This window comes from Hylobates moloch, unplaced genomic scaffold (assembly GCF_009828535.3).
Source record: "Hylobates moloch isolate HMO894 unplaced genomic scaffold, HMol_V3 SCAFFOLD_6, whole genome shotgun sequence".
NCBI classification, from domain to species: domain Eukaryota; kingdom Metazoa; phylum Chordata; class Mammalia; order Primates; family Hylobatidae; genus Hylobates; species Hylobates moloch.
The window spans coordinates 39707813-39729018 of NW_026652281.1; the positions used below are offsets into that span (position 1 = coordinate 39707813).

Genomic DNA, 21206 nt, shown 5'->3' on the forward strand with positions numbered 1-21206 from the left:
CAATGAGTAATTCACAAGATTTTAAACATTTCTCAAAAATTCCATAAGACTCAGCTGGTAGCATGGCCAAGCGGTCTAAGGCACTAGATTAAGATTTGGCCAGGCACAGTGGCTCTATCCTGTAACAGCACTTTGGGAGGCCAAGGTGGGAGGACTGCTTAAGTCAGGAGTTCAAGACCAGCCTGGGCAACATAGTGAGGCCCTATCTCTATAAATTTATTTTTATTTTTATTTTTTGAGATGGAGTCTTGCTCTGTCACCCAGGCTGCAGTGCAATGGCATCGTCTCCGCTCACTGCAACCTCCGCCTCCTGGGTCCAAGTGATTCTCCTGCCTCAGCCTCCCAAATAACTGGGATTACAGGCGCGCACCACCCCGCCTGGTTAATTTTTTGTACTTCTAGTGGAGACGGGGTTTCACCAGGTTGGCCAGGGTGGTCTCAAAGTCCTGACCTCATGATCCACCTGCCTCAGCCTCCCAAAGTGCTGAGATTACAGGTGTGAGCCACTATGCCTGGCCCTATAAATTTATTTATTTTTTAATTCCATAGGACCCCTTTTATTTTAAAGCTATGTATTACTTAGGAATTTTGGGAGGGGATGACAAATCAACTGTTTACAAAAGATGGGAAACACTAGTCTACTGAATGTGCCTGGTGGTAGTAAAAATTATTTGCAGTGAAAGGGAAATGTAATCATAGGTAGGAAAGTGTATCTTATGCCATTTCTAGTTTGATAGTTGAACATAATTTTTTTATTTGTACAGATACACTAAATGTTTAATTATAAAATGAAAACAAAAAATAATGTTCTCCCTTCCAGTTTTTTAAAAATTTCTAAATAGTTACCATTTGAATCTATTGAATTAATTTTAAAATAATGAAAAATAAGATATTCTGAATATTTGTACCTCAGGATCATTTATGTTCAGGCTAGACAAACAGGATGTAAATTAGTTAAAACAGTGGTTCAGTCTTTGGCACTAAATGACTATCTTTAATTGTACAAATTCTAATTTTTTAGCAGTAAAGCTGAATTGGCAGCTTTTTCATGTACTGGTATCATTAACCAAAAAAAGATACCTTACCTAATATTTACATTCTATAATGAAACTAGCTGTAAAATTTTTATTCATAAATTTCTTAACAATTTTTTGTACTACAATATTTGAGAATTTGAATTTGTTTGGTTTTTAGCTAACAACAAAACTGTTCTCTAGGATAGTAACTATAAAGAATTACATGTTAATCAGAGATGAGCATTAGTACACAATTATTTCTAAAACTTATATTAAAAATGGACAACTAAGCCAAACTCAAGTATCAGGTTACCTCTGCAGCTTCCCATTTCCTGGCCTGTCTTTTTGTACCCCTTCTTGGGTCTCTGATAAGGGACACTATCTTTAGCAAAATATATATTTTATTTTACCTTCCTTTCTTTCTAACAGTTCTGCTTCCTTCAGTACCTTCGGGTTTCCTCCGACTTCTTTTTTGCTGGCTTCTTTTGTTCCCTTACTCATCATTTATTGGTAATAACATGCTTTTCTCTCTTTATTATTTTTACCCAGTTACTTTTACAATTGTGCCTGTGACTCTCACTCACCCTCTCTCATCATTTTAACACATTTTTGCTATAGTTTCATTTATTCAGTATCAAATATTCTTTCCTTAAACCCATATACTTTACATATAAAATGTGCCACAATATCAATAAGAACACATTTTCATCAATTAACTATATTCAATGCTAAAATCTTATCACACATTGCAACTAAAACTACTACCAGATCATTGCAGTATGTCAATATGCAACCATATTTCAGTAAATGTAAACATTTATCATCAAGTTGGGATTGCCTGTGTAAACTTAGTATCAGTCTGACATGATCTCTGTCATCTGTTTTAAGCATCTGAGCAAATACATAAACAATAGATTTGTTCCATTACAGTACAAATTATAGAATATCAATCTCAGTAAGTCCTTTTAGAAAAATTACATGTAATACTGCAAGTGATTCAAAACTTAATTTTCCTAAACATGACAGAATTCAGTGTATGAGAGTGATATAATGCAAAAAATCTTTATTTTCCCTTGTTTATCACTCTTACATATTAATAAATGGGGGAAAAACTCAACTTAAGACCTTAAGAATCACAGAAGACAACTGGTATATTTTAAATGTATACTATTTAACCTGAACTTAACAACATGCCTTGATTAAAGAAAGTACAAGTTTGCTTTTCTAGACTCAAAGGAGAACACTAAAAAATACAAGCAGTTCACGTCATGCACGAAAATAGCTACATTCCCCTATGCCAGTGGAGGAAGCCAAGCATTATAATACTGTCTTACACCTGATGTACAACTTAACATAACTGAATGATGTTTCTAAAAAGCAGGCAAGCAAGCAAATCTTACTTACAATATTACTCTATATAAAGGAAGCACATTTTTATTTTCCAATATTTTGATTTTCTAAATTCTAGTACAAAGTAATTCTAAAATTGAAATAGCATCCATGTCAACAGAGTGCAGAAAATATGAATTTTAAGGAGACTGCTGTTGAATAATTTAATAATTCTTCTGATATCTATATAAAGAACAAACCATTTGGACCAAAATGTGCTTTATTTTTGTCTTAAAGAATATTTTTCAAAGACTGCTACTATCAGATGGGCATTATTCACTTCATATATCAGTGATACAACTAGTACTCATGAGTGGCGGTAAGATGGAACAAGCGATTTGCTCAGCCATTCATTACAGAAATTCTGCAGTAGATAGATGGCCCTAGAAAAAGGGCAATATTCTTGACATGACTGGAACAGATCTCATTAAATATAATATGGTTTGAAAGACTTTCAATTGGAATGGACCCTCATGATTGCCAGTAGGCTTTTAAAATATGTAATTAATACTGTCTAACATCTCTAGGCCTTGGCTTCAGAAGCAGTCTCTGAAAAATAGTTCTCCATGCAAAATTATAACCTCCTTAAGACGGGAAGATGCTAGATGTGACTGTAGCCTCAGTAATCTGAGATACTAATAACAGGGATTTTAACCCCTTTGGTACACTGGAAAGGAAAGCACATGCTTGTGGCTGATATAACATATTAAAATATTATTCTGATCATAACAATAAATATTAAACATCTGATGACATCAAATACAATATTCAGATGAAAACAAATTCTGCTATCGGCTAAAGCCTTAAGTTCTTTCTTCTATCAAGACTGTTGATCTAAGTGTTCCATTAGACCGTCTTTAAAGGGAGCTCTACATTTTAAAGATACTGTTAAAAACAGAGGTAAATTGTTATATCAAATCCAGTAAAAATGCCATTGTGATTAATTCTAATTTCATTTTCCTATATATAATGTATTTGCTTTATTTTATCTAAAATTATGCTTTAACGTTCTAATTTTTGTATGTTTATTTGCATAAACAGTGATTCATAGTTGTTGCATTTTAAAGATTTTAAGTTAAATATGCTTCCATATGCAAAAGAATGAATTTGAACTCTTAGGGGGGCTGAGGAGGGAGGATCACTTGAGCTCAGGAACTCAGCACCAGCCTGGGTAATAGACTGAAACCTCATCTCAAAAATAAATAAATTAAATAAATAAATAAATAAAAATTTGAACCTGTACCTCACTCCATATACAAAAATTAACCAATAATAAACAAAGATATAAGTGGAAGAATAAAACTCTAAGAAGAAAACAAACAAAGATGAATTATCAGCATAACCTTGGATTAGACAATTTTTTTTGACACCAAAAGCACACACAGTCAAGGAAAAAATAAACTGCCCTTCATCAAAATAAAAAACTTAGGTGTGTTAAAGGACATTATCAAGAAAGTGAAAAAAAATCCAAAGGGTGAGAAAAAACATTTGTAGATTATATGTATGAGGAGCTTATTTTCAGAATATATACTCTTATAACTCAACAATAAATAAACAATTTTAAAATGTGCAAAGAATATTAATAAACACATCTCCAAAGAACACATATAAGCTGCCAATAAGAATATTAAAAAATGCTCAACATCATTAGTCATTAGGAAAATGGAAATTAAAACTACAGTAAGATACTACTTCACGCCCACTAGAATGCCTATAACATGAAAATATTTAAAATAACAATTGTTGGCAAGAATGTGGATAAATCAAAATATTCATATATTGCTAATGGGAATGTAAAATGGTACAATTACTCTGAAAAACAGTTTGGCACTTCCTCAAAAGCTTAAATAGAGAATTATTACCATATAACCCAGAAATTCTACTCCTGGGTACACACCCAAGAGAACTGAAAATATATATACATAAAAACACTTGAAAACGAACGTTCATAGCAGCATTATTTATAATAGCCAACAAGCTGAAATAACCAAATGTCCATCAGCTGATGAATAGATAGACAATATGTGGTAAATATATACAATGGAGTATTATTCAGTCATAAAAAGGAATGAAGTACTGTCACATTGTATGACATGGATGAACCTTGGAAGAATTATAAATCAAAGAAACTACATGCAGAAGGTCACATATTGAATGATTTTATTTATGTGAAATATCCAGTGTAGGTAAATCCATCAGGACCAGAATTAGACGTACTTGTTAGGAGTATATACACTGGAGTGCCTGTGTATTTGAGGGGGAAAAAAAAACTCCTTCTCCAAATAAACAGAAGAACTAATGCTTTAGAGAAATGCTTCTGTGTGTTTGTTCATGTGTATGAGATGGCCAAACTGCTATTACTAAAGATAACTAATACTCTAGCACTACTATGATATGCCAAACCCACATTTCAATGATTAATCTATCAAACAGACTTCAATTTTATAATCAAAATGTTCTTTAAAACATAAATATACATATAAACAAATACATTTTAAAAACATATATAGTAATCCCTACTGTAAAAAGGTTATGTTTCACTAGAAAAGAATTGTTTATACTATTCTTCCAGTAAGACCTCAAAGTACATAAAATGTTTCTCATAATTATTTGTATATTATAAAGGAAGCCTATAATTCAAGTTTATTTCTGTCTTCCCTATGTCAATGTTACATGGGATTTTACTATACACATATATAGACAGATTCATATGCACACAAAAAGTTAAATTAGGCACTTATCTTTCCATTTGTAAGTGCAAATTTATATATGTATATACATATACACACACACACACACACACACACACATATATATATATATTCATTAGTGCATCAGAAAGAAGCTAGACAATGACCATTTTCAGTAGCACAGAGAGTTAATCCTACTTACTGCTGAAGAGCCCAGTGCGGATTTTGGAGACCTAATTATTCCAGCAATTGAATGACGAATAGATTCAAATTTGGATAGCCTCTCCTTTCTTTCCTGGAGGGATTAAGAAACAAGCCTTCAGCAACAGTAAACTATCCAATATGTATAGACATTTATGTATTTAGGTACTTAATCCACAGCTTATCCATCATGTCTTCCAACTAAATAAAATATAAACTTCCTGACATTCAAGATAACAAATAACCAAATACACATAAACTCTATAGCATTTTACTTTACTGACCCCTCAACAAATGTTTTGATTTGGGGGAAACAATAAGAAAGAAATAGAAATTCATACAGCGATTCATATAGAATTCATACAGATGAAAACAAGAAATGCAAAGGAAATTCACAGAAAACCAAGTATTAATTAACACATACAAAAAAGAACACAAGCTATAAGGAACCTATTTAACACAGACTATTTAGGATAGGACTATAGTTGTGAGGGAATTCAAATAAGAAAAAATAAACACAAAAAAAACAGGAAGAAAAGTATATGGAACACATTTTTTAAAGGTGAATTTCACTTCAGTACCTAGGAAGTTTCCCAAAGATTCACATGATGATGATGACCATCATGATGATCCTGATGATAAGGAGGAGAAAGGTGGGTGGGAGGAGGATGAAGTAAAATAAGAAGGTAATGGCAGACCTAGCTACCACCAATCCTACCAAATCCAGATTGCTATTTGCCACACAATGCATATCTCTGAATATCATATACTATAATGAAGAAAACTTTTCCTGAAATTTCAAATCTTTAGATCCATTTTACAAACATAAGTGAATGGGGTAGGTAAGAGGGCAGAAAAAAAGAGGGAAAAAAGAAAAAAAATCAAAACTAGGACATAAGAAGGACACCAAGAGCAAAGCATGTGTATGCAATAGTATAAACGTGTAATGGAAGCATTGGTCAATTTTCCAATGACGACTACGTTTCAACTGCTAATCAGCAGCAGACAAAAGAACAAGAGATCCTTTTGTCAAGCACACTAATTCTGTATGTCTTCCAGCATTAGTGATGCCCAATTTTACTTATGGAAAACAAGTAAGTAGGTCACAAATAACATCTTTTGTTTCTTTTGTCTCTAATACCTAGGGTATATCTCTGTAACAGTAAATGTAGACATTCTTGGCCACATGCTTTCTCCCAAAACCCTTTGGTAATATCAAAACAAAACATTTTCTAAGTGGGTAATACTAAAATTACCCAATGGATTAGAATTATCTAATGAAGATGTCCAGTTAGGGGATAAAGACAACTTTAAAAATTGCTCTCTTAAATTACAAAGCATAACATATTGTGTGTTAGACGGGATACAATTGGTAAAAACATCTTTTCATATGAAGGTTCTTTTACAGATAGGTTGGCCTAAAAATATATTATCAAAAATAGTAATAATGAGACCTTAAGTTTCATATAGCAGCAATCAAAATGCAAATAGGGTTAATAAAACATTCCAACCAGTGCCGGATCATTTGGTGCCCAGATTTCTACAAATAAAACACGAAACTCATTTGCCATGTACTTCCTGTCTATGTAACATCTAGTATCAGCTTTAAATTACAGTCTACCTAATAACACATCAGACTGTGCTGAATTCATTGACAGGTTGATTTTTACATCAAAGAATCAAATAGCTACTTTTAAAAATTAAAATTAAAAAACTTCCCTTCAATTGCCATGAATACAATGCCTAAGTTTGCTTTTAGGCCTGCCAGGGCTGGTGATGATACACTCATTTTACTCACCTCAAGTAACGGCAAGATACATTTTCCAGATAAAGGAGGTGTAGGGATTAGTTCTGGCAAAAGGATGGCCCCTCACAATGGAGGTAGTAGGGGACTAATGAAGGGACGAAGGGAGAAGCAATGTTATTAAATAATACCTGATATTATAAAATAATATTCTGATGCGATGCTCAGAAAAAGTGCTGTAAGTACAGCTATTACCTTGGCTTGAAAGAAAAGTTCTAGGTACAGTATCACTTTCACATCTCATTTAAGAATAGTTTTTCATTATTTTAAAATTAAATGAGACAGTGTGTGTGTTTGTGTGTGTGTGCGCGTATATACACATACACATAAAACTAACAGACTGGTTCATAATAATTACAAGTTTATCTATTATCAATTAAAAAGAACTCTATGCCAGGCTTGGTGGTTCATGCCTGTAATTCCAGCACTTTGGGTGGCCAAGTGGGGAGTGTTGCTCGAACCCAGGAGTTTGAGACCAGCCTCAGCAACACAGTGAGACCCCATCTCTACAAATAGTTTTTAAAAATTAGCCAGACATGGTAGCGTGTGCCTCTAGTCCCAGCTGCTCAGGAGGCTGAGGTGAGAGGATGGCTTGAGCCCGAGACGTTGAGGTTACAGTGAGGCCAGACTGTACCACTGTACTCCAGCCTGGGCAACAGAGCAAGACCCTGTCTCAAAACAAACAAAAAATAAAAACAAACAAACAAAAAAACTCTATTAAAAAAATACCTAAATTACTTAAAGTAAAATCATACCTATCAAGTTTTGAAATTATCCTTCATTAGAAAATTGCAGTGAAAAAGGCTCTTTCACTGCAATATTCCATTTAGTGCCCCCATCCCCTGCGCACTAAAGCACAAAGATATAAAGCGCAAGAATTAAGGTTCTGCTGATTGGAGTGGCTCTCACAAAGATCAAAAGCTCTAACCAATGACTGCCTATCTGGCTGCTGTAGAAAGTGACAACCAAAAAGCATGTAATAGTTCTCAAAGTGAGGTTCTGAAAGGAGGCACTAAGGTAAAGGAATAAGGTTCTTGAAGTCAGAAGGGATAAAGAGTAAGTCTGAGCAAATTACTCAACTACTCTGGCTCTCAGTTTCCACATCAGAAAAAAGAAAGGCACTAGGCTAGATAAAATTTTCATCTCAAAAATTCTGTGACTTTTGTCCAACTCCCCATCATTTGCGTTGCGCTGATCATTAATGAAAACCCCAGAGAAGAGTTTCATGGTGCCAGGCTGGCAATCAGTACTTTCCTTAGAGCACTTAGTCACAGTTCGCCTGAGGTACCCGTAGAATATGAACGAATGAGAAGGCTGAACTATCGTGAAAGGAAGACTTTTATTGTTGTTGTTCATAACGGGTCTTTAAAACAAAAACTGAATATTATTTCTCACAGACTTATGTAAATAAACCCAATCTAATAACATTCTTGGACAGAACAATGAAAGTGATTATTTGGCTCTGTAGGAACAGCCAGCTACTTATTAAAATCAGGAGGCAATAAGAATCAAGAAAAATATAACATTCATGCTCAAACTCCAGGCTGAGTGCCAAATATCTTAGGGGCTTCTTATGCAAAGCGTCCATAAAATTCAGAGGGATTTTGTGAGAAATAAATACAGGGAAATTATAACCCCAGAGAAGACTACCTTCTGAAAAAATTCTACGTTATATCTCATAATGTAAATGAAATACTGTAAATATCAGTATGTCCTTCATTTAAAAAAAATGCATTTATAAGTAAGTAACCTAAGGTTTTGAAAATGCTGATTTGCTGGGCACAATGAAAGATAGCTTCTATTCCTATCAGGATACAGAATTTCAGTATTAAAACAGTTACTAAATGATTTGTTTTAGCAATAGGGTTTCTGACTAAAGGCAAATCATTTTAGAAGTATTCACTCTCTAGTAACTTAGTTTGTCATGCTGTCTTTTCTCTTTGATGCTTGCATATTAAGAATATTTATTAAAAGAAAGAAAACCCCCTTGCTAAATCAAGCATATTCATTTTCTGAAATAATGAAATTAGAAACCAAATGCACAAAACAAACATCTGAATGATTATTAACATCTTGTTTTAAAACAACAATGCTAAGGAAACCTAGAGTAAAACAGAATAGAGTTCGGTGAGATCCAGGTTGTAAAATGTCATAAATCATTCTTTTTGCTTTCTTTATGCTGTATCTCTTAAATAAGATGTCTCTAGGGAAATAAGACCCAAGAAGAAGGCTATAATTAGCTCCCGCCCTATTCAATAGCCAGTTCACGTTCCATGGTGCTTTTCCCAAATGTGTGACCAAAATGGCTAAACATATATTTTTTTAAAGACTACTTTTTAGAACGGTCTTAGGTTCATAGCATAAGCAGGAGGAAGGAACGGATTTTCTCATGTCCTCTGCCTCCACAATTATCAACATCTCCCTCCAGCGTGTTGCCTGTGTTACAGCTGAGAACCTTCACTGACACATCATTATCACGCAAGAGTCCATAGTTTTCATTAGGGTTTGCTCTTATTGCTGTACATTCTATGGGTTTGGACAAATGTTTAACAACATGTAGCCCACACTGTCTTAAGATCCTCTGTGCTCTGCCTATTCATCCATCCCTTCACCAAAATACGTTTTTTGTAAATTATCCAGTACTACAAGATGCACACCAACCAGCTTCCTGATGAACGTCTCATTGATATAACAACTTAAGAGCTGATAGACTTTGCTCAGTAAACAACTGTGTAATTTGCTTGTATGAAAAATCGTAACTATTATAAATTAAATTATCAAGGTATCTTAACTAAGATTCTGCTTTTAATACAATTTAGGGACATAACGATACAACAGTAAATTTTTCTACTTGACTTACACTAATTGTGAGACAAGGAATACCTTATAATGAGAGTGAAAGTATTACATCCCTAAGCATTTTTGTAACAGCTATATTAACGAATATCTCATAATTCCAAGACCTAGACCATCTCTGAGTCTGTCTACTTTCTTGCCTATAGGTCAAATTTCTCACTTTTTGGTGTGTCATATAATCTTTGATTGTAGGCCAGACAGTTTGTTTAAAAGAACAGTAGAGTCTGAATTCAAGACTATTTTCCACTCCTTTTTTTGTCAGGCTGCTGGAGAGTTGGAGCTGTAGTTAATAAGTTGGGTCTAGCCTTTGCTACAGTTTTAGTTTAAATCAATTGCCATAGGCTTCAAATACTTTGAGAGAGATCAGTTTTCCTCATCTAGAAATAAAGCTGAGCCATGATGAGATTCTAGCATCCTCCCTCGGCTTCAAAGCTGATCCACCAGCTTTAGGAAATACAGGAGATCTCTCCCAGCCTTATAGCCTCTTGGGTAGGAGAGAGAAGTCTCTTTGCTCTCATCCACTACTTTATGTACCTAAGAAGACAACTTTCAGCTCTAATACCCATTCCCCAGCCTAGTCTTTGGAGGGCCATTGCCCTAGACTGTGAAGACCCAGAATTCCCTACAGAGAATCAGTTTGGGAAGGGGCTCTTATATTCTTTTGTAAATGAAAGCCTAGAGTACTCAGTTTTTCTGCCTCAACTCCTCCCCACCCCCACACCCCTCACCAGAAACACACCCCACACACCACCATTCTGATGTATTGAGGATTTCATTTGAAGTATCTCTCTCAAGTCTCCTTCTCTGATCTACTGCTTCACCCAGTGAAAACACTTGAGTAAGAGTTTGTGGGTAGATAGTGCTTTGCTCTGTGGGTTAGGCTCCTCTAGATTCTAATCTTTCACATCAGCCTACACCTAATGCTACAAATCTCTTAAAAACTTTTGAGGATTCATCTGCTCATACAGTTCCACCAAGGATGAAAGTAATCATGGGTCTATTTTTTCCTATAAAAGGCCTGTCACTTTCTGGATGTAGGTTCATTTAGGTTTACTTCTGTCCTTAGCTGTCTGATGAGGTTTCTAAAAACTATTATTTTGTAGCTTATTTTGGTTGTTAGGAAGAAATGATGGTCTCTTGTGACTTTCCATATCCAACCTGGATATAAATTTCATATGCTTTTCATTAAGGCCAGTAATTTATTTAATACTAGTCATCATTTTACTTTATTTATAAAGCAGGAAAACACAAAAACACCTTTTATGGTTATTCACTAAAAAGTCCATCAAAAAGACCACCAATTTGTCAAAAGCTATAGATTTGATTTTGACTACCATTTTCTATGACAGTCAATTACTACACAGTTAAAGGCTACATTCCTCAGAAAATAATTTAACAAGTTAAAGGCCAAATGTCTCAAAAGTTTGATGCGTTATTTTGTGGGATTTTGTTTTGTTTTGTTTTGTTTTCCTTTATTGATGAGTTTCAGAGGATAGAGAGGATAAGTTTTATGGGTTTTATATTTGTTGCAGAGGACCTCATAAGGACACAACAAAGACTACTAAGTACATATTTCATTTTTTAAATGTTTTAAGTTTCCAACTTTATCTAAAAAGTTCCTGAATGGTTTTAATGTTTAGTATTCTTGTACCGCACATGCATCAGTAATACTCTTATCAGATCTCCTTTTGTTACTGGAACCAGTAACTGGGAACATTTGGAGTTTCGAGTCCTCAGTCAAGATTTTATTTATTAAAATGGAATCAGAAACTTAAGGACCTAAACGAAAATCCTAAGATTTAATAAAAACATAGAGAAATTAAAATTTTTAAATAAAGAAATATGATGGTTATAATATTGTACTTCTATTATCAGCTAATAGAATCCAACCAGGAGATGCATTTTAGAAAGAAGTCAGTCAGATTCTAAGTGCTTGTCCCATCCTCAGCCTCTCTGAGAGAAACTGTCACACTATGGGACATCAGTACATCCTTTCTGAGAATGAAGTCAATACAACAGAAGGTAGAGCTGCGAAATGAAAACAAATTCTTGACGACATGGTTTGAACTTCTGTGTATATCCAGCTACGTGACTGGGTAAACTCTTTTTTGTTTTAACTAAGCCAACCTGGGTAACTATTGTATAGAACTAATATAGTAGGCTTTCCTGGAATATCAATCACTAATTAAAGCTTTTCAATAAGCAACTTCAAATGTCACAATGATCACTAACAAAACAATACACTAACTTATATTTTTAGGTTTTAGACACATTTAATTTTAATAGGAAAAGAAATCTTTTGACATTGATAGATATTAATGTAGATTAAACATTCTTTATAAACTAAACACATATGTTGTGATAATTATTCTCGCTTATTCCCATTAATTTAACAGTTTCAGTACATAACAAATAAAACAACTGCTCAAAAGTATGGAAAAACCCTAGTTTAAATGGCCATTAACAGATGTTATAGTACAAAAGGTTCTGTAGTCCCACAGATTTTAGAAATGCACAGTTAAACAAATTTAAACAGATTCATTAATGCAATATGTCTCAGAGCCTTAATAATGAATTACTACTTGCATCTTTTGGGAGAGAAAATATTCTGCAAGATACACCTCAGAAGGTGTTGTCACAAAGCTTTCAATCTGTAGGGGTGGGAGGGGAAACATTTTTGTCCACTCTACATCAGTCACGGCTTTGTCTTGGACACTATCATCACATGGAATAGCTCTAAATTCAAGCTCCCCTCTTTCTGGCCACAATCTCCTATCCCATCAGGTTGCTTTCAACCAGTTCTGCTGTAACCATTTTTCAATCTCACTGGAACTCTTAAGTCTTGTAGTCTCCCACTTTCTCCCAATCAATCATCTTCTCTTCTCTTCTCTCTTTATCTAACTTAGATGCCATGCTACATCATTTTCAGTGATACTCTTGCCAATATTCTAAATTCCCTTGCTACCCTGTCTCTTAGGTGCTCCCTTGTGGCAAAATTCAACCCTGGATGGATCCAACTATCTGCTCTCTCTGAGTTCACATCCAAGTAACTAAACACTGTTACCGAGTATCACATGATTACTAACTTCAAATGGGCCCTAAATATCTAGTCAACTCATTTCTTATTTTCCACTGTCATTGTCAACCATTTCAAACTTTTCTTACTTTTCTATATCTAAAACAACCTTTTTCCATACCTTCTAGCTTCTTTAGAATTAACAAAGGTAGGAACCTCTTCATTTTGCTTTTTCAAAGCTATAAACTTCTCTACCTATTATAATCTCCTTCCTTTCTTTGAAACATGGGGCAGATAACTGTCATCTAAGGATTATCACTCTACTTAACGTCGGATCTCATTGCTTCCTGACCTCCCAAGAACCTTACACCTTACAAGAACCTAATGGATCTCTGAGGTACTGTCAACCATCCCTTCTCAAATGGTTCTTTCCCATCAGCCCATCAGTTTTTACTTTGTGTGTGTGTGTGTGTGTGTGTGTTTGTGTGTGTGTGTGTGTGTGTGTATGTGATAGGAAAAAAAAGGCGGGAAGAGAGTAGGAAATAAAAGAAGGAAAGAGTAGAAGAAAGGGAAGGATGAACCTCTCCCTTCACCACATATTCTGTTCCAGCTACTGCTTGCTCTTTATAAAAAAAAATTCCTAAAAGAGTTATACACGCTCACTGTCTCCATTTTCTCTACTCCCACTCATTCCTCAATCTGCTCTTATTTGGCTGTCACCCCATAACTACACCAAAGCAGATGGTCTTAGGAAACCAACAGACTCCATTTCACCAATCTAACAGACACATTTTCCACTTCTCTTACTTGACATCTCAACACAATTCCACTCTATTGACCAGGTATGCCTACATGAAACATTTATTCCCCTACCACACTACCCTCCAACCTCTCAGACTACACATTCTCAGTTTCCTCAGCAGGCTCACCCTGCTCTATCAGGTCATTAAATGGTAATGTGATTCTAGGCTCTACTGGTTCGAGGTTTCTTCTTTTCTCACTCTGTACTTTCTCCCTAGGTAATCTCTTTCATGTCTCAACTTCAATTACCACCTGAACCAAGTCTACTCACAAATTTAAATCTGCAACTTAAACTTTTTTCACTGAGCTCCAAACTTGAATGTTGAAACATCCGTATGACTTCTATTTAGATATCACAAAAGGCAGATAAAAGCCAACATATTACTGAACTCATAATTCCCAAAGCTGGCCTTTCATCAGTTTCCCATTTCAATGAATGGTACTAATACCTCTGTTATACAAGCTAGATATCTGGAGGCCCAAGCACACACTCACAATATAATCTAAGCTACAAGAAGGCAGGGGGATTTATTGGTTTCTTAACTCAAATTATTAAAATATTAAAATAAATGCTATATATTAATGATGAAGTTAAGCAAGACAGGAGCTATTAGACATCATTTAAGTAGTAAATAAAAGGGAATATATTTACTTGAACTATTGTTTTGTGCTAAGAAACCTCAAACAACACATAAGAAAAAAATGAAATTAAAGCACTCAAATTTAACACAAGTCATTCCAATTATATGTAATCTTTTTAACTCAGACTGATTTTAAGAATCCGTAGTTATCCCTATTTAAATAGTAGGAAATTCTCAAAAACAACAGGAGAATACTATCTTGGGAGTTAAAAGATATTTTCCTTTGCATTTTTCAAAAAGGTTGATTTTTGTAATTATTTTAATTTCAAAACTAGTTTGTTGTACTTATAATTAGCTAAAAGTGTTAATACAGAGAATATTTAACTTCTTAATAAAACAAGTTCAAGAAAGGCCTAATACATACCTAGAAATAAAAATGTATTTTTTAATCCCGACATTACCAATTACCAAATCTTATAAATAACACCTCCAGGGCTTAATTTTTATCAATATGAATGTAAGTTAGAAATCTTAGGACCAGGTCTCTATTTCTATGTAATAGGCTCTAGTCTGCTCGAGTTAATAAAGTACCCATGAGAATTGTTGTACACTGGGTATTTTCAGAAGTTCATTAACTATTACGTCAACAGGCAGTAAGCATAGGAGAATCAATATGAAATAAACAACATAATAAACCACTGGCCTAAAGCAGCCATTGTATAACTCCAAACATCAGACTTAGAACCATGAAGATATCTGATTAAGAGTCATCATCCAAACTACAATTATTCATCTAAAAATTAAGAATGGGTAATCACCAAATAACTGTATCAAAGGTTTAGCAAAATTATTAAAGGTAAAGTAATAGCCACTGTTATTTAAAATTGTATTTTTTTATATTAAGCAGAATCATTTTCCTTGAATAAAAAGTTTAAATATTGAGAATTTGAAAATCCCCTCAATTCCTTTGCTCCCAATGAATCTCCAGGTATTTTCCAAATAGTGTGAGCCAGGACTGTGAGCCCTAGAAATACTAAGTGATTTGCTGAACATCATGTGGTCAAGCAGCCTAAATTTAACTTCAGCTTTAATACAAATTTTTTGCTATTAATCATTATGCTATGTTGCCTGTCTTGAATAGTTCTTGCAAGACACAGACCTCATATTTCCCAAGGACTCTTTCCCAAACCATTCAAAAAGTAATGCTGTTTGAAGTCTGCTCAATAAATGCATATTTAATTGCTCCAATAATGTAATAAACAGAGGACTTTCTGGTCTCATAATACAGACGTAAACACTTCATTCAGAATCTATGTTCTAGGCCTGGCTTTGACTCTAACTCAGAGTTGGACCATAAACAAAGTATCTGTGCTTCTGGCAAAAGAAAAATATTTTATAGTATCTTCCAGTCCCAAAGTATTATGACTCTCAGAGAAGTACTCAAAAAATTATTTGAATAAAAGGGCAGAAAGAACCAGCTTCTCTCAAGTTAAAGATTTCACCCACAACCAAAGTTTTAATTTTTGAGAACTTTCTTGATAACTAAACAGAAGATAGACACAAACTGTAGGTGGGTTGGATGGTGACTACCACCTCCCCGCACCCTGCTCAGAAGATATTTCCACTAAGAACCTGGGAATGTAACCTTATTTGGAAAAGCAAGTTTTGCAGATTTAATTAAGTCAGGGGTCTCAACATGAGATCATACAGGATTATCCAGGGACCATAAATCCAATGACAAGTTTCCTCATAAGAAGACTTAGAAGAGGAAGAAACACAGAAGGTGATGTGAAGAAGGAGACAGATTAGAGTGACGTGTTTATGAACCAAGGAACGATAGGATCTCCAGCAGCCACAAGAAGCTAGGATAGAGGCAGGGAACAATTCTCATTCAGAGATTGCTGAAGGAATCAACCCTGGCAAAACCTTGACTTTGGACTTCTGGCCTCCAGAACTGTGAAAGAAGAAATTTCTGGTGTTTTCAGTCACCAAATTTGTGGTAATTTTTTATGGAGGTCCTAGACAACTAATACATAGCTGACAAAGAATCACTGCATATTTACCTTATAAGCAGCAGCTACCTTAAATGTCTAAGAAAAGAAAAATCACCCCATATGTAATATATTAATCAGGAAAATGGGTTAAGAATTGCATGATTCACACAGATTCCATGCAATAAAAATGTGCACATATGCTTTTTTCTTTTTTTCCAATCCTGTTCCTTCTGTAGATATATGCATTTGTTAATCTTTCATTTCCCATCCAGTTTTTAGAATATTATCTCTAACTAAAGCGACACCTTGCCCCAAAATCCACTGTCAGAAATATAGCTGTAGTCCCAAAGATATTTTTTCTCAGCAAGCACCTAGAGCCCTGATAATTCCAGGAAACTGTACAGCAACATTTACAGCTCAGCAGTAGCAAGGTCACTGGATGATCTCCCTCTGGCTATTCACCCACCTATAGTGCAGTAGCTGGAAAACTAGCTAACTTTTTATTTGCTTCACTAGCGTCTCTTTTCACAGTAATTAGCACATGTAGTCTGAAGTTTCTTCTCATATTTTGGAGTCCAATATAGTTGCTGATTAGATATCAGCAAAGAAATAATCTTAAAAAGCAACGAACTCCCAAGACAAAAATAAGTTGGTCAATATACGTTTATGTAAACAGGGCATTATTAAAAGATTAACATTAAAAATAAGTGTGAAAATTACTGGGCCATAATTTTTATTCTATCATGTTTTTTACAATGTTGTCATATAATGAAATGGTCTTAAACAGAATCAGTGGTAGAAGGAACCTTCTGTGTTAAAGATTTTATATTTCAGCTTTTTCACTTCATAATACATGAGAAAATGAAGGTCAGAGGGGGTGAAATGACTTGCACTAAGGCACAGAGAAGATAACAAAGTAACTCTTTGCTTACTCTCTTTGTAGTAAACCAGGTTGCCTAGATTACATACAGAAAGCCAAGCAAACGCTGGGCATCAGTCATTCATTCAAAACCAAGATAAGGATGCTGTCTCACCACTCCTATTCAACATAGTATTGAAAGTTCTCACCAGGGCAATCAGGCAAGAGAAATAAATAAAGGGTATTCAAACAGGAAGAGAGGAAGTCATATTTTAGAAAACCCCATCATCTCAGCCAAAATCTCCGTAAGCTGATAAGTCTCAGGATACAAAATCGGTGTGCAAAAATCACAAGCATTCCTATACACCAATAATAGACAAACAGCCAAATCATGAGTGAACTTCCATTCAAAACTGCTACAAAGAGAATAAAATACCAAGGAATACAACTTACAAGGGATGCGAAGGACCTCTTCAAGGAGAACTACAAACCACTGCTCAAGGAAACCAGAGAGGACACAAACAAATGGAAAAAAACTCCAAGCTCATGGATAGGAAGAATCAATATCGTAAAAATGTTTATACTGCCCAAAGTAATTTATAGATTCAGTGCTTCAATGCTATCCCCATCAAGCTACCATTGACTTTCTTCATAGAATTAGAAAAAACTACTTTAAATTTCATATGGAACCAAAAATGAGCCTATACAGCCAAGATAATCCTAAGCAAAAAGAATAAAGCTGGAGGCATCATGCTACCTGACTTCAACCTATACTACAAAGCTACAGTAACCAAAACAGCATGGTACTGGTACCAAAACACATATATAGACCAATGAAACAGAACAGAGGCCTCAGAAATAACGCCACACATCTACAACCAACTAATCTTTGACAAATCTGACAAAAACAAGCAATGGGGAAAGGATTCCCTATTTAATAAACAGTGTTGGAAAAACTGGCTAGCCATATGCAGAAAACTAATACTGGACCCATTCCTCACACCTTATAAAAAATTAACTCAAGATAGATTAAAGACTTAAACATAAGACCTAAAATCATAAAAACTCTAGAAGAAAACCTAGGCAATACCATTCAGGACATAGGCACGGGCAAAGACTTCATGACTAAAACACCGAAAGCAATGGCAACAAAAGCCAAAATTGAAAAATGGGATCTAATTAAACTAAGGAGCTTTTGAACAGCAAAAGAAAGTATCATCAGAGTGAACAGGCAACCTACAAAATGGGAGAAAATTTTTGCAATCTATCCATCTGACAAAGGGCTAATATCCAGAATCTATAAGGAACTTAAACAAACTTACAAGAAAAAAACAACCCCAGGGCTAATATCCAGAATCCACAAGGAACTTAAACAAATTTACAAGAAAAAAACAAACAACCCCAACAAAAAGAAAAAAAAAAAAGTGGGCAAAAGATATGAACAGACACTTCTGAAAAGAAGACATTTATGTAGCCAACAAACATACAAAAAGAAGCTCATCATCACTGGTCATTAGAGAAATGCAAATCAAAACCACAATGAGATACCATCTCACTCCAGCTGGAATGGTGATCATTAAAAGTCAGGAAACAACAGATGCTGGAGAGGATGTGGAGAAACAGGAACGCGTTTACACTGTTGGTGGGAGTGTAAATTAGTTCACCTATTGTGGAAGACAGTGTGGCAATTCCTCAAGGATCTAGAACTAGAAATACCATTTGACCCAGCATTCCCATTACTGGATATATACTCAAAGGATTATAAATCATTATACTATAAAGACACATCCACATGTATGTTTACTGCAGCACTATTCACAATAGCAAAGACTTGGAAACAACCCAAATGTTCATCAGTGATAGGCTGGATAAAGAAAATGTGGCACATGCACACCATGGAATACTATGCTGCCATAAAAAAAGATGAGTTCATGTCTTTTGCAGGAACATGGATGAAGCGGGAAACCATCATTCTCAGCAAACTAACACAGGAACAGAAAACCAAACACCGCATGTTCTCACTCAAGTGGGAGCTGAACAATGAGAACACATGGACAAAGGGAGAGGAACATCACACACCAGGGCCTGTCAGGGGGTGGGGGGCTAGGGAAGGGATAGCATTAGGAGAAATACCTAATGTAGATGATGGGCTGATGGGTGCAGCAAACCACCATGGCACATGTATACCTATGTACAAACCTGCACGTTCTGCACGTGTATCCCAGAACTTAAAGTATAATAAAAAAAAATGTAACCAAGTGAGAAACACACACACACACACACACACACACACACACACACACACACAAAATTTAAGATATTGGAAGGATGGAGGGCCTCAACCTCCTATATTTGAACAATTATCACATTCAAATTGACAATATTATATATAAAATTTGGTTAATTTATACCTAAGAATTATGCACTATTTTTTTCCCCCTGAGATGGAGTTTCATTCTTGTCACCTAGGGTGGAGTGCAACTGTGCATTCTTGGCTCACTGCAACCTCTGCCTCCCAAGTTCAAGTGTTTCTCCTGCTTCAGCCTCCCAAGTAGCTGGGATTACAGGTCCCCGCCACCATGCCTAGCTGATTTTTCTATTTTTAGTAGAGGCGGGGTTTCACCATGTTGGCCAGGCTGGTTTCGAACTCCTGACTTCAGGCATGCACTATTTTTAATACCACATCTCAAGAAAAGAGCCATTTTTGGCCTGGAATGATAAGAGAATTTAGACATGAATGAAAACTGTGAAATATTAATGACATAAAATGATCAGAAACTTTCTTCATTAAAGATAAAACACTAAGAGGAGAGGTCCTTGAATATAAACACAGGAAAGTTTGGATCTACATTTCAGAAATGCTTCCTTCAGTGACATAAATTTATTAAATCTCAGCATAGCTCAGTGAGACACCAGATTTTTTTTTTATTGTAAAATACACGAAAAAAAATAAATGGAAAAAACAGAGTAACATCACTATTGCTGAAGTTTTATGGGCTACATAAAAGATAATAGTCATAATATACCATTTGAAGTCTCTCTTTAAAAGAGAATACTAACTTGCTTAGAAAAGGTCTGAAACACTGACAGTAGCACAAACTATAAGCCAAGCACCATTGCCCATTTTAATCTTCTATGAACACTATATAGCAGGTCCTGTTATTATCCTCATTTTATAGATTAGAAAGCCAAAGCCTAGAGTGGTTAAAAAACTTTTCCAAAGATAATAATAAAAAGTTCTTACTCAGAATAAGAATTCTTATAATCAAATTTATAATGTAATTTAAGCCTACACTGATAGGGGAGCAACAAAATTATTTATAGAACTAATGGGTTGGGCCAGGCGCGTTGGATCACACCTGTAATCTCAACACTTTGGGAGGCCGAGGCAGGTGGATCACTTGAGGTTAGGAGTTCAAGACCAGCCTGGGCAACATGGTGAAACCCTGTCTCTACTAAAAATACAAAAATCAGTAGGGTATACTGTTGCTCAACTGTACTCCAAGCTACTTGGAAAGCCAAGGCAGGAGAATCGCTTCAACTCAGGAGACAGAGGTTGCAGTGAACCTAGATGGCATAACCAGCCTGGGAGACAGAGCGAGACCCTGTCTCAAAAAGGAAGGGGAGGGGAGGAAAAAAGGGGGGAAGAGGAGGAGGGCAGGGCAGAGGAGGGGAGAGGACGGGAGGGGAGGAGAAGGGGCAGGAAGGGGAGGGGAGGGGAGGAAAAGGGAAGGGGAGAGGAGAAGAGGGAGATGGAAGGGGAGAAGAGGGAAAGGGGAGGGAAGGAGAAGGGGAGGGGAAGAAAAGGGGAAGGGAAGGGAGGAAATGGGGAGGGGAGGGGAGGACAAAAGAAGGGGAGAGGTGGAGGAGAAGGGGAGGGAGGGGAGGGGATGAAAGGGGAGGGGAAGACAGGGGAGGGGAAGGGAGGGGAGGAGAAGGGGCAGGAAAGGGAGGGGAGGAGAGAGAAAGGAGAGGAGAGGGGAGGGAAAGGAGGGGGGG

The 21206-nt window shown here is 35.6% G+C and overlaps 1 protein-coding gene across 6 annotated transcripts in view; it reads right to left on the reverse strand.

The window, feature by feature from the left end:
- The window catches only part of FER (FER tyrosine kinase), a 461875-nt gene that overhangs the window by 257128 nt on the left and 183541 nt on the right, over positions 1-21206 (reverse strand). For 5 of the 6 annotated variants that reach the window (XR_009214069.1, XM_032156698.2, XM_058440644.1 and 2 more), the window contains one exon: positions 5298-5390. Coding sequence is in view for 4 of the 6 variants with exons in the window: in XM_032156698.2 (XP_032012589.1) it covers positions 5298-5390 (93 nt within the window). In the remaining 2 variants the exon portion in view is untranslated. Of the gene's footprint in view, positions 1-5297; positions 5391-21206 lie in introns of those variants that run through there. The other variant, XR_009214070.1, reaches the window with a different exon arrangement.